At 33.5% G+C, this 13,966-nt stretch overlaps 2 protein-coding genes across 4 annotated transcripts in view; both read right to left on the reverse strand.

The window, feature by feature from the left end:
* LOC115242160 overlaps positions 1–1,505 on the reverse strand; it is a 4,538-nt gene extending 3,033 nt beyond the window's left edge. The window contains exons 1-2 of one of the 2 annotated variants that reach the window (XM_029818249.1): positions 1,448–1,505; positions 518–988 (exon numbers count right to left, since the gene is read on the reverse strand). In XM_029818249.1, coding sequence (XP_029674109.1) covers positions 518–874 — 357 coding nt within the window. In that variant the 5' untranslated portion in view covers positions 875–988; positions 1,448–1,505. Of the gene's footprint in view, positions 1–430; positions 989–1,447 lie in introns of both variants that reach the window. The other variant, XM_029818248.1, reaches the window with a different exon arrangement.
* A 3,117-nt stretch (positions 1,506–4,622) lies between these two features.
* On the reverse strand, positions 4,623–13,635 carry LOC115242159 (zinc finger protein 182-like). 2 transcript variants are annotated; one of them, XM_029818247.1, is made up of 4 exons: positions 13,531–13,630; positions 13,117–13,276; positions 9,331–9,474; positions 4,623–8,983 (listed from the first exon to the last, which is right to left on the reverse strand). In XM_029818247.1, exons 2-4 carry the CDS (start codon positions 13,249–13,251, stop codon positions 7,100–7,102), a joined length of 2,163 nt encoding a protein of 720 aa, XP_029674107.1. In that variant the 5' UTR covers positions 13,252–13,276; positions 13,531–13,630; the 3' UTR covers positions 4,623–7,099. The 2 variants fall into 2 exon arrangements, with proteins under 2 accessions (XP_029674107.1, XP_029674106.1); XM_029818246.1 differs by having other exon boundaries at positions 13,117–13,635.
* Positions 13,636–13,966: the final 331 nt, after the last annotated feature.

Below are 13,966 nucleotides of genomic sequence, written 5' to 3' on the forward strand. Positions count from 1 at the left end.
GTATTATAAAAATCTTTTTATACAATCTAAAAAAAATAACAACTATATAATAATTAAATATCCAGTTATTAAATTGATTATTATATTAAAATCTTAGATATTAAACATAATATTAAGCAGAGCCTTTGTTAAAAAGATCGGATGAAAACATGAGAAATGCGGATGTTTGGAAGCGTAAAAAAAGTTCGCAAAACATACATAGACTACGTTTACATGTCACCCTTAATCGGGTTTAATAACATCCGTAGTTTTAAAACTGATCACAGTCATTCCATTCTTCAGAAGAATAGCTGTGATCGGCCAGTTTTAAATTTACGGATGTTATTAAACCCGATTAAGGATAACGTGTAAATATGGTCAAAAACAGGAAACAAAATATACATAAACTTCCGCCTTATCATGTGCATCTATATATGCACATATAATTTACCTGACATTTATCCAATCTAGAATATTTTGCAGCACAAAGATTGCACTCGATATTGTTTTTATCTCGCATCGTTATGTTACTCCGCACCTTCTTTGCGTACTTGTTCATAATGTCCATGTCTACTAGATAGTAGATCTCTATGATCTGCTTTTGTTCGTTGGTAATCAACTCGGAAATTTTGCTGTGTTTGCGCTTCTCCTTGCATCCGCTGATTATTGACGATCCGGACAAGGCAGTACTCTTGTTATTTTGGGAAGAGATCGTATTCAATTCAAGGGGGCAAGCTTTCTTTGGAACGATCAAAGGAGACCTTCCAATGTTATCTGGTACTGTGAGATTACTAAATTCGAAGCTGCTGCTTCTATTTAATTCCGCCTCGTCACCAGGCGGTGGACTGTTGTTTACCGCGACGTTCGTGACGTTCCTGGGTTTGTTCTTTTGCATGCCGACAGGTTCCTCCTGCGTCCATAAATTTGTGGCAGTTTGTGCATTCGAACAGTTTTAGCGTAGGCAGCTACGCCTAAAGCGATTCCCACAACTTTGATTCTTTGGCGATGCCTAGTAGTATTAATAACAAATAATAATAATAATTAAATAACATAGAACATGAAGCGTATGATAAATATAAAAATAATGTGTATTGGTAATTATCCATAAATAATTATATGCTATTTTATATATATACAGGGTGTATCATTTTAAGTGATGCAGCTGAATATCTCTTAAAGTAAAAGAGATTGGAAAAAATGTTTCAGACAAAAGTTGCATGGTTTCGAGGTCACATGATAAAAATATGGACTTGACCTTGAGTGACCTTTTCAAGGTGAAGTCAATGTGATCGGTTTTCTTAAAAAAATCAATTGATATAAAAAAATAATTGTTTTCAAGAAAAAGTATGTAATTGTTTATAATGTATTCTTTAAACAATTATTTTTTTAATATATATTGTATATACATTATATAAATATACACACTTCCAAGAAATAATTAAAGTTAAAGGTATGTTTTAACACTAACGTCGATGATCAGCGAGTCTGTGTTAAGGGCCGTCTACAATGGCAGTAACAAGGCTGTAGGAGTAGGAGAATATACTGTTTTTAGTCATGTAAAGACCGAGAGTAACGAAATGGGCAATCCCCATTTGCTCTTAAAAGTTTTAAGAGCAAATGGGAATTGCCCATTTCGTTACTCTCGGTCTTTACATGACTAAAAACAGTATACTCTCCTACTCCTACAGCCTTGTTACTGCCATTGTAGAATGCCCTTTAGTCAAATGAGTTTCTTTTCTCAGATTCTCCGACAAAGTCCTTATCTGACGTTTTATACCGTTCCTTGAGGATATCGTGTTTTCTTTGTCCTCAACATTATTCTCGTCGTTAGCCTCCTCCTTTTGATTATAAAAATTTATTTAACAAAGAAGCATTATCGGAAAACATGAAAAAGGGTATTCAGCATTAACTGTATAAATACTATATAATCTTGATTATACACACACATTAATACATGTAAAAGTATATATATATATTTTTTTATATATTTTAATACACATATATACATAGAAATTAAACACATCTGTATATAAATTTAAAAATGTTAAAAAATATATTATCTCTTATCCTGTTCTCTTGTATAGAAAAGTAGAGAGAAGGAAAGAAAGCTCTAAAAGATACATATGTATATCCTAAAAAAGTATTATGTATTGTTACAATTTTAAAAAATATGACTAGGAGAGAGCGATTGTGATGCTTTTATGCATTATGCTCTTATAATTTTATGTAGAAGTACTGGACTAATAAATGCAAAAGGACTGATGAAAAATAGTGAATAATTAGATTTTTGAATTTTTGGCATATATCAAGTACATAAATTCTAATATCTTAAATAAGCCATTTTGTGTAAAAGTTTTGTTGCGAATAATACTTACAATAGTAGACCATATAAGTTTCTTCTGAATTTCATGGCAGTTGTCATAGAACGCGCACGTAAAATTTAACTTTTCGAGGCAAAGCCTACAAATTTGTTGCGGCATAATATCGTCTGTCTTGATCTGAAATATTTCAATAAATAATTTTAATGAAAAAATTACTGTTATTAAAATATACTATTTTTTATTATGTCGATATATTATATCAGTCTAAATAAACTTGCAATCTATTAAACACAAAAATTATTAAAATATTGGGTTGGAAGAAAAGAAACGTCGTTGTTACTTTTTGACTTTTTTTTTGTTTCTAATAAAACACATTAAAGTCATCTATTGAGAATACGACATTACTTTCCTTCCAACCCATTATTAATTAGCCTAAATTTGTAATAATAATAATATCTTTATTACGTCAATCTCCCCTTCGTATATACTATATATAATTTAAGATGCTATACTTTAATAGCACCATTAAAAAGACTCGTATTAGGAAAAAATACATGTGTTGCAATATTGTCACACAGACTCAACAAAAGAACAAACGATTAATAATCAAAACAATTAAAGCCGTTAATCTCTCTCTCTCTCTCTCTCTCTCCCTCCCCCTCTCTCTATCTTCTCCCCCCCCCTCTCTCTCTCTCCGATAACGAAGCTAAAAAAAGGAAGCAAGGGAACAGTAATTCTGGGTTGTGAAACTGGAAAAGAAATGGAGAAATTAAAGGCTATAGTACAAGCCAAGCTGAGCGAAAATTTCAAAGTTACTGAGTCACCGTGGATGAAACCTAAGATAAAAATGGTCAATATTGGCGAAGAAGAAATGAAGTTGAATGATAATGACCCAGATAGCCAAGTCTGTTCGAACAGATTTTGCCAAACGTCTGCAAACGAAGGAAAACTGAATGTAGGATGAAGAAAGTGTCTGGTATTTAATCACATTAGTATTAAAAGATGTTTTAATATTAATGTGATTAAGGACGGCTGGCTGGGAGGATACTAAGTAAGAACTACAGCAGGAAGAGGATACAGCATTAGATATGAAGATAATGAATCATGCATAGTACTGTCGGAAACTGGATTGACTACTGGATTGAGGATTTGTACTGGAAATAGCTGAGAAAGCTAGTAAATATCAGACAAATCAATCTCTCTCTCTCTCTATTTTTGATTGTGCAACGCTGTTAGTTGAGGACATTACAATACAATTTCGTAGAACTATGAACTATGAGTGCACAAAAATAGTATATTGTAGGAAGGAGTAAAAATATATAATGCCTTACTATATATATAGCTGAGATAAAACGATGTAAAAATTGTGCTGTTTAAGCAATTATTAAAGGAGAATATTGTAATTAATGTAAACTAGATCTGTATTACAAATAGCTGAGAAAGCTAATAAAGATCAATCAATCTCTCCCTCTCTCTCTCTCTCCGTCCCCCCTCTCTCTCTCCCTCTCCCTCCCTCCCTGCCCCCCCTCTCTCTTTCTCTGTCACTTTGATGATGCAAATAATTAATTTTATTACAGAAGTAGAATAGATACCAAAGTATATAAAATACGATTATATAATCGAATCCAATTACACAAGCATAAATATATAATTTTATATATTAAATATAATTTTATTTATTATTAATATTTATATTAAATTATCCCTAATATTAAATAATATTAAGGATGTAGTTAATGCGCATAGATTTGGAGAGAGAGAACATTTCCTATGTGTGTATATAAGTATCTATTATAATAAAAAATATAACAAATACGATAAAATATATATACACACATGCATGCATGCACAAACGAATACCTCATATATGAAGTTCTCAAAGATCATTACATAATAATAAAACATTTTTCGATGTTTTGAGATTTACTAAGGCTCTTTATAAATGCAAAAAATATCGCTACTGAGCTTTCTAGGAAGAACAAAAGGTCCCTTATTTCTTTAAATTAAAGTCTATATAAAAAATACTACAAAATACTACAAAAGCTACAAAATACTATAAAAGAATTATATTGTCATTCTTAATATATACATATTTTTTTAAAGAAATTAATTGTAACATTTTTCGTGGACTTATACTTTGTAGATATAATAAGCACAATTAATTGTCCATAATCAAATTTGTAATTATAAGTTTAATTGATTATACTTAAATGACAAAAAATATATAATTAGGTTAAAAAATATTACGTATGTAAAACTATAATTATTCTAATTGGTGTGCATTTTAGTAAATTTGAGTGTAAAATAAAATGAAACAAGATGTCGCAAAAATATCGTATTTTTATTGAGGCAACGGTGGAATCGTAAAACAAGCTTCTTATAATGGAAACTTATAACCCTACAGTTGTGTGTTCGCTCACTAATCAGTTACGCATAATATATGAACATTTGTCTCGATAGAAAGAGTATCACCTTCTAATCACACATATGTATAAAATCGCGCGTATTGCTTAGAACTTAACTAATGATATAAGAAAAATAGAATACTTAATTATAAATATCTAATCAAAATTTCTTTTATACACAGTCGTAATACACAGTGCATTTAAAAAGTTCGGGAACTGATTTTTTTCTGGACATACTGACTGCGCTATCTCTTGGCTTACACTGGGTCTAGTTACTATGATGTCTCTTGAGTCTGCCATATTTTTTTTGCCGCCGTTGAGTCAATAGCTTAAAGTTTGCGTGCGTTTAAAATTTTTAAAAATTTTTTACGTTGTCACAATCTTCAAAATGGAACCGTGATTAAGTTTTGTTTTAAATGTGGAAAAACTGCAATAGAAACATATTAAATGATGCAAGATGCATTTGGAAAAGATTGTCTAGCGCGTAGTAAAGTGTTTAGGTTGGCATCGGCTCATTCAACAAAATTCTGCGCCGCCACAACACGCTGCTCTCTCTGCTCCGGTGTCCTCTGACCTCACACACATTTTTCTTTTGCCGAGCACGTCATGCACGATAGTGTAAACACTTCCCACACTAATGTTTAATTTGTGCAACAACATTTCGATCGTCAGTCGGTGATCTTGCGCGAGAAGCGCGCGCACACATTTGACATTCTCGTGGAAGAGCTTCCTTCTCTCGAATCATCCTCAAGCGTCTTACGGCCACTCTTGAACCGTGCATATCACAAGAACACTTTACTACCTCCTAGGCAATCTATTTCAAATGCATCTTGCATCATTTAATATGTTTCTGTTGCAGTTTTTCCATATTTAAAACAGAACTAAATCACGGTTCCATTTTGAAAATCGTGACAGTTTTTCGTGACAAAAATTTTTAAAAATTTTAAACGCACGCAAACTTTAAACTATTGACTCAATGGCGGCAAAAAAATATGGCAGACTCAAGAAGTATCATAGTAACTTGACCCAGGCCAAGAGATAGTGCAGTTAGTACGTCCAGAGAAAAATCAGTCTCCGAACTTTTGAATGCACTGTGTATAATCGCACAATACAAAACTTTCTTCCTTTAATAACTCCTAACCAGAAATATCTCTATTCCCTCTTGTTTTATCGCCGCTTATTCTAATTTTTTAAAAATTATCGCTCATAACATCTCTCCCATTAATTGCAACCAACTTGTTCATAGATTATTTTTTTACATCAAAAACTTGGATCAAGGCACTTGCACCATACTTTTTTTCGTAGTTTTATATCAATGTCGTTGTTTGTAAGGAAATATATATATATATATACACACATACATTTTACAAAAAATAAGTAATATTTTATCCAACACTAGTCCGTATTTAATATTATTATATTATATTTTTAACGACATTTATTGTAAAATGCACTCTAAAAAATATTGAAACGCACAGATTATCGCAACATTGTGTTTTTTCATGAACACATTACGTGTAAAGACATATAGAAAATATCTACCCTTGTTGTGGGATTATTGATTTTGGAAGCCCTATTTCTAATACATTTCACACGTAAATACACATACATGCACGCACATACGCATACAATGTCATTAAATTTTTAATAAAACTATGCGATTATTCGAACAATTATATTTTTGGCCGTGAGACAGTAAACGTATTGCCTATATTACAAAATAGGATAAACTTTTCTCGAGTATTCGCTGTTCTTCTGAATATTCAAAAGAAAAGTATAAAGAAAAAAACGAAACAGCTTTTACAGATTATGCATCATATTTTGAAATATGATATATAATATTTATTATAAACAGCCGAATAGAGAAAGACAGAAAAGGTATCATAATTTCCCGAAACTTGACAAACCCGATTATTTTTAGAAAAAAAAATAAGAAAAAAAGAAAAAGGAAAAAAATAAAAAGAGAAAAAAGGAAGAAAGAAAGAAAAAGATTGCAAAACTGCAAAGAAAGATTTATATAAGAAAAGATTACTCGTAAATGTTCATATATAAAAGATTCTTATATATATAATCTCTAGAAAATAAAAAATTAAAATTGTATCTTTTATAGAGACAATTAATATTTTATAGACAAGAGAAAAAAGATCGTTTACTCTTTTATTGCTATGCGTAGGAGCGTCAGGAATGACGTCGAAAATATGTCGGAGCACTAAATATATATACGCGCAATGATCGTCTCCCTTGAGCAATGTTCCATCGTAATACTCTTATCAAGTACTCAATCTCGGAATTTTTCTCCTTTGATCTTCCGTGATTTCTGTGATTCAGTCTATTAAGGAATATTTCTAACTTCTTGAATGACGATTCTCTGTCTTCTTTAATGATGATTTTTCACTATTTCTCATTAATCAATGCGGTGGAGGTCGCCGAATCATTACTATTAGACATGCCTTTTTGCTTGCCGGCGGCAGCAGTCTTTTTCTCCTCAAAGTGCCGCTTCCGATGTACTTTCATATTGTCTCGACGATTGAACTTCTTGCCACACTCCGGACAAGCGTGCGTCTTCTCACCATGTACATGGCGATGAGCGGCAAGATGACTCGCTTGTGCGAAATTCGCGCCGCATTCTTGGCACACATGCTTGCGCAAACCTTCGTGTTTTAATAGGTGTTCATTGAGAAATGCCTTAGACGCATAGCGATTGTTGCAGATATTGCATACAAACGGCTTGGGATTGGAGTGTTGCAGCACGTGCGCTTTAAATTTGGAAGCAACTTTGAAGGTCTTGCTGCATGTGTCGCACGTGTACGTGGTTGCGTGGCGGGTTTTAATGTGCTCGTTCAACACCGATAAGCTGGAGTAGAGATTGTAACAGAAGCGGCAACGAAAATTTCGCCGTTTTTTCATATGAACGCTCGCGATATGACCGAGTAATCGTGTGCGAAACGGAAAAACTTTACCGCAGTATTCGCATGCGAGATTCTGTGGTGGTAGATGCGACTTCATGTGAATCTGCAACGAAACCTTGTGGTGATAACTCTGACCACAATCTGTACAACTGTACGGTCGCACGCCTTTATGAACGTTGTCGTGTTCAGCTAGATAAAATTTGGATTTAAATCGTTTCGGGCATTTGGGACACTGTATAGGCCGAGGATTGGTGTGCGAACATCGGATATGCTTCATCACGTCGGACTTACAGACAAATTTGGCGTTGCAGACGACGCATGTATATTGTTTGATACCAAGGTGCGTCTTTACATGCACCGTGCATTTGTCTCGGCGTTCATAAAACTTGCGGCAGAGCTTGCACGCATAACCGTTCTGCGTACCGTTCATCACGTGCTCCACGTTATCGTCAACTTTAATCTCCTCGCCGTCGATCTTGAACAGCTCCTCCGGATTCTGCGTTGCCTCCAGCTGTTGTTCCAGCTCCGCTAGATCTTTAAGCTTTGCTGCCGCACTGCTATTCTTTGCAGACGTGCCGCTGAGAATGTCACTGATAATGCCATTCACCTCTACGCTGTTGTCGCTCTGCAAGAGACTTACAATCGCCGTGTCGACAAGACAATAGCCTTGATCGGGAAATACTCGCGCTCGCACTGTCGATACATCATCGTTTTGCTTCTTACACAACTCCACGGTAAAACTGATATCCTCGGCATCGTTATTCCGATTTCTCGTCTCCTTTACATAGATCTCAATATCGGGAGAACTAGGACCGATCTTCAATAATTTACTCAACGCCGAAGTCGGCAGCTGAATCGTTGATGAGGAATCTTGCTGTTGCTGCTGCTTCGGATTCTGTTTATCCGTATTCTCGTTGTTACTGTTATTGTTTATTGAACGAGCGTTGATATTATTTTCTACATTATTGTGACTTCTCAGCCTATTCGCTATTGGAATCTCCTCGTTATCTACCGTAGATGACGATGACAATGATGATGAGTCCGCGCTTTGTCTACTTCGAAGCCAACGAATTGGCGATGTTTCTGTTACATTTTGATCCTGTACTTGATTTTTCTCTATATTAATTTCATCGCTGTATCTGGAAAGTTGTTGTTGCTGACTGCGAAGACTCCTCAAAGTCTTCGAAACGATATTTTTCTTCTTTTGCTGCTCCGCCGAGTCCTTGACAATGACAATGACGTTAACATCGCTCTGGTTTTCCTCCACTTGGCTATCTCTAGTGGAATTAAGATTTTTTTCAATACTGTTGTTATTATCCGTCGACGATGTACACGCCGGGGAAGCTGATTCTTCGTTCTTTACCTCCGCCTGGAGAGAGATCGAATTAAAAACATACGAGTAGGTACCAGAATGTAATAAGTCCTCTATAATTCAGATAATAACGCGAGTAAATATTTGAGAGCAATCGCACAATTTCAAAAAATTCTTGTTTGGAATTTCATATTGTTTTATTAAGATATTTTTATATATTAAATCATATATATATAATACTGCATTTATTTTGTAGAACTTATAAATTTGTATTTATATTGTGTATCATTTGAGAGAAAAAGTGATATAAGATAGAAGAACTGATTATACAATCCAGAGAAAAGAGCATGTGATAAAAGAGCAATAGAGCGGTAGACAAAATATAAATAAATACAGAGACTTACAGACTCTGTTAAAGGCGGTAGATTGTACTGATCGCGTAACTTTTGTTGGGTGTGTAGACACTGCTCTTGGAAGTCACAAACGTATTCGACTTTGGCCACACATTCAACACAGATCGCCTTGGGCAGAGGGTCCCTCTCATCTATCTGCGATTCACAAACAGAAGCAATCTAAGTACTAAAAAAAATGTACTTGCCTAGGAAAAGACAACATATTGTTGTTATTCCGAATGATTTTCAGATACAATAACTCTCTTTCTCTTCTTTTTCTGTCTTTTACTTTATGAGATATCAGTCACATTATAAGACACAAACACTACCGCTCTGCTCTATAGATATAACCAGTTTATGACATATATTTACATTCTGGTACCCACTAAACTCCATGGTAACATCAAGTCCGGAGTTATTGACAAACTTAAATTTATAATTCACACAGTTATATTGTTTGTTACTTACAATTTTAAATAAAGTTCACTATATCCTTTTCTCCAAAGAGAATATTCACAAAAATTATCTGTACAAATATAAAAATAATTTGTACAATAATCGTAGCACATTTATGAACACTTGCACATTTAAAAATAAACACAGTATCTTTGTGTGTGTGTGTGTGTGTATGTGTGTGTGTGTGTGTGCGCGCGTGCGTGCGTGCGTGTGTGTGTGTTACGTATTATTTCTAACATCGCTCTGGTTTTTCTCCACTTGGCTATCTCTAGTGGAATTAAGATTTTTTTCAATACTGTTGTTATTATCCGTCGACGATGTACACGCCGGGGAAGCTGATTCTTCGTTCTTTACCTCCGCCTGGAGAGAGATCGAATTAAAAACATACGAGTAGGTACCAGAATGTAATAAGTCCTCTATAATTCAGATAATAACGCGAGTAAATATTTGAGAGCAATCGCACAATTTCAAAAAATTCTTGTTTGGAATTTCATATTGTTTTATTAAGATATTTTTATATATTAAATCATATCATCTGTCTGTTATACTGATATTTCTTAATGATGAATACTAAGTTTAATAATCAGAAGTAATAAGAAGAATTTCCAATTGTGTTCAAACAAGAGAATTTTAATATATTTTATTAATATTTGTCAACAAAGATTTAAAAACATAGCAAATAAATTGTTAAATACACGTTATTTATTTATTCATATGTATATTCTCTCTCTCTCTCTCTCTCTTTCTCTCTCTCTCGGAGCGGGACATAAACGCGACCGCGACGACCGGCTCTTCTTGGAAAGGAACCCGTGTCGAGGAACGTTATTAACGCATCCTAATTTTTATTCACGTTCGTGCGACCTCACGCGGTATGGATACTCTAGTAACAGGACCTGTGTCCAACGTAGTCACCGTACGCTAAAAACCATCTCACCGTACGCATTAAGGCCGTATTCGTTTCCGGCGTTTAACGTTAAATGCGGTCGTCTCGATTCTCTCAGCGGACGTAACGTTATATACACACACTTCCCAGACAGCACAAAACATCCTCAGGATCATCCTGAATATGTCCAGGATGGTTCAGGATATTTGTAGGATGTTTTAAGATATTATTATAAATATATTTTATGAAAATTTAATATGCATACATGATTACTTTCGGTTATGTAGGCTATTTAATATAATTTAGAAATTTTAAGTATTGTAATAAGTATTAATGTCCTATAAATGTCCCCTGGATAACCCCTGGATGTCTGCCCTGTCTATTATATTGAATGTCCTTTGGATTTCCAGAGGACATATACATGTGCAATTAATTGTTAAAATTAATTTCGTTTAATATTAATAATTGAATTTGATGCGCACATTTTCACATATTCAAAATTATTATTTATTTAATAATTTATGAGAAATGTTACTATGCGCAACATTCCAAAAACTTTACAAAAAATAGTATTCAACCGCTAGTTAGTTTGTTTACCGCTATGCGAAGCGCAAACTCGTATTTGAGATTTGGTCATGAGAATTATATAAAGCTTGCAAAGAGCAACTAACAGGAAATTAAAAATATAATTATTTTTTATCAGTTCAATTTCTGATGCAAGGTAAATATTTGAGAGCAATCGCACAATTTCAAAAAATTCTTGTTTGGAATTTCATATTGTTTTATTAAGATATTTTTATATATTAAATCATATCATCTGTCTGTTATACTGATATTTCTTAATGATGAATACTAAGTTTAATAATCAGAAGTAATAAGAAGAATTTCCAATTGTGTTCAAACAAGAGAATTTTAATATATTTTATTAATATTTGTCAACAAAGATTTAAAAACATAGCAAATAAATTGTTAAATACACGTTATTTATTTATTCATATGTATATTCTCTCTCTCTCTCTCTCTCTTTCCGTGCGTGCGTGCGTGTGTGTGTGTTACGTATTATTTCACAATAATTTTTCAATCAATGATGATAATGACATTAAAGCATATTTTACAAGAATTTTATTGATAAAGTTCGCATAAAAGATAATATCTATAGATTGCAATCTTATAAATTGTAATTTATGTATATTAGAATAATATATTAGAATAAGGAGAGATAATGTACAAAGTAAATTTTGTTATATTAACAAAATTGCTAACTCTAACAAAAAAATAATTAAACCAATGCTTTCAATATTACAATGTTAGTCAATTTTCTGTTAAAACTTAGGCACTAATACTATCATTAAATGTATCATATTACAAATATATACAATTATTTCATTAAAGTATAACAAACACAGAGATTACAATTTGTTAATTGAAAAAGTGTTTTCTATTTCTTAACAGAAGAAAGCAGAGAATAAAAATCAACAAGTATATATACATGGTGTCTCAGACTTATCACATCACCTGCTAATGGCAGATTCTTGAGATCATTTTTAAATGATTTTTTCTCAGCAAAAATGTCGAGGCATCAATAATTTTCATGTTATAAACGATTCAAAAAGAAGGGTTTTTTGCCAACTAAACTTTATAAAGTTAAAACTACATTCTTTAGTTAATTTTGAGATAGAATTTACTTTAATAGAGAGAGAGAGAATTTTAATTTAAGGCTTAATTACAAAGATATATGATGGAGAAAATTGGAAACTTGCAAAAAATAATGACCTCTTTCGACATTTTCGCTGAAAAAAAATCATTTCCAAATGATCTCAAGAATCTGCTATTAACAGGTGGTGCAATAGGTCTGGAACACCTTGTATAACAACAAAAGCAAGTTACAAATTTATTTTGACGAGTTATAAAAGTCACAAAAGTTTCAATGCTTTGTTTTTAGTTTACTATTTGCAAAATATGAAAAGCTTTATGCATGTGTGTGTGTGTGTAATAATATATTGTTCTTTGTGTACATATATAGACTACATGAGTATATATATATATATATGCTGCGCTATTATACTTTTGTCTGTAATTATTATGTACAACATTAAAGTTAAAAAAGAAATTCCCAAATTAATTATGATCAAGTCAAAACCTTGCGACTTAGTTGGAAACACTGATATCCTTAATATTGCGAATAAATATACTACCTCTTTTGTGCATCAACAAACGTGAAACATACAATATTAAGATATAGAACAAGTAAAATAAAAACATCCAAGCATGCAGTGCATATAAACATACGAGTTTCCCAAGTTTTGACAAAAAGAAAAACGTAGCAAGGAAAAAATTTTATTCTCCCTTTCTCTCCCTTGCATTCTTTTCTAATCTTTTAAATTCTTTCTAATCATCTAAAAGGGTAAAAGGACGAGAGAAGAACGAGAAAATCTATGCGAACTAGCAAGGCAACTCACCAGGATGTTGATATTCCTGTGGATCCTAAGACCCAGATAGCGTCTGACGCCCTCCTCGCCGAACACGTCGACGTAAAACCTCTCATTTTGGCCGCAAAGCCTGCACATTTTCGCCTCCCCCTCTTCAACATCCATTCTCGTTTATCTTGTCAGTGAATGCCTGTTTAGATATACTCTGGACTGATTTGAAGATAGATACGAAACGACAATGAGGACCGACGCCACCGCACGGGTGACGCGATTTCCACACTTTTCTTTCACGAATGTTTATTTCTTTTCTTTTTTTTTTGCGGAAGACACGATACGATTTATTTGGCAGCAATGTTAGAACGCACGTGAATAGAGATAGGAACTTGAACTATTACACGAGGAAGGGACGAAAATGGAAAAGACTACATTGGCGTTACTACTTACTACGACAATCCAAAGCCATGAAAAACTCTCGGAGAATAACCACATTCGAGCCAGACCACCGCTTGCGCCTTGCGCCAGGCACGAAGTATCGACCAATCAGCGACAATCAAGATATAGCGTTTTCGAATGAACGGGTTAGTGCCGGTCTACAATAGTGATTTAAGCTCTAAGCCTTTTTTTTTATCTGCACTTTACTACACACAGACTTCTATATATTACTAGACCGCTAACTCCCTTAAGCCCGTATCAGACTACGCATTGAAGATTGAGATTGAAGATTGGAGATTGAAATTCGACTAATCAGAACAAAAGGGACTAAAATTTTTTTGTCCTGATTGGTCAAATTTTAATCTTAAATCTTGAATTTCAATCTTCAATGCGTAGTCTGATACTGGCTTTATATACTGTACCTACATGAAGCTAGCCGTCAGTAATT

Source organism: Formica exsecta, unplaced genomic scaffold, assembly GCF_003651465.1.
Source record: "Formica exsecta isolate Colony F162 unplaced genomic scaffold, ASM365146v1 scaffold573, whole genome shotgun sequence".
In the NCBI taxonomy this organism is placed as follows: Eukaryota; Metazoa; Arthropoda; class Insecta; order Hymenoptera; family Formicidae; genus Formica; species Formica exsecta.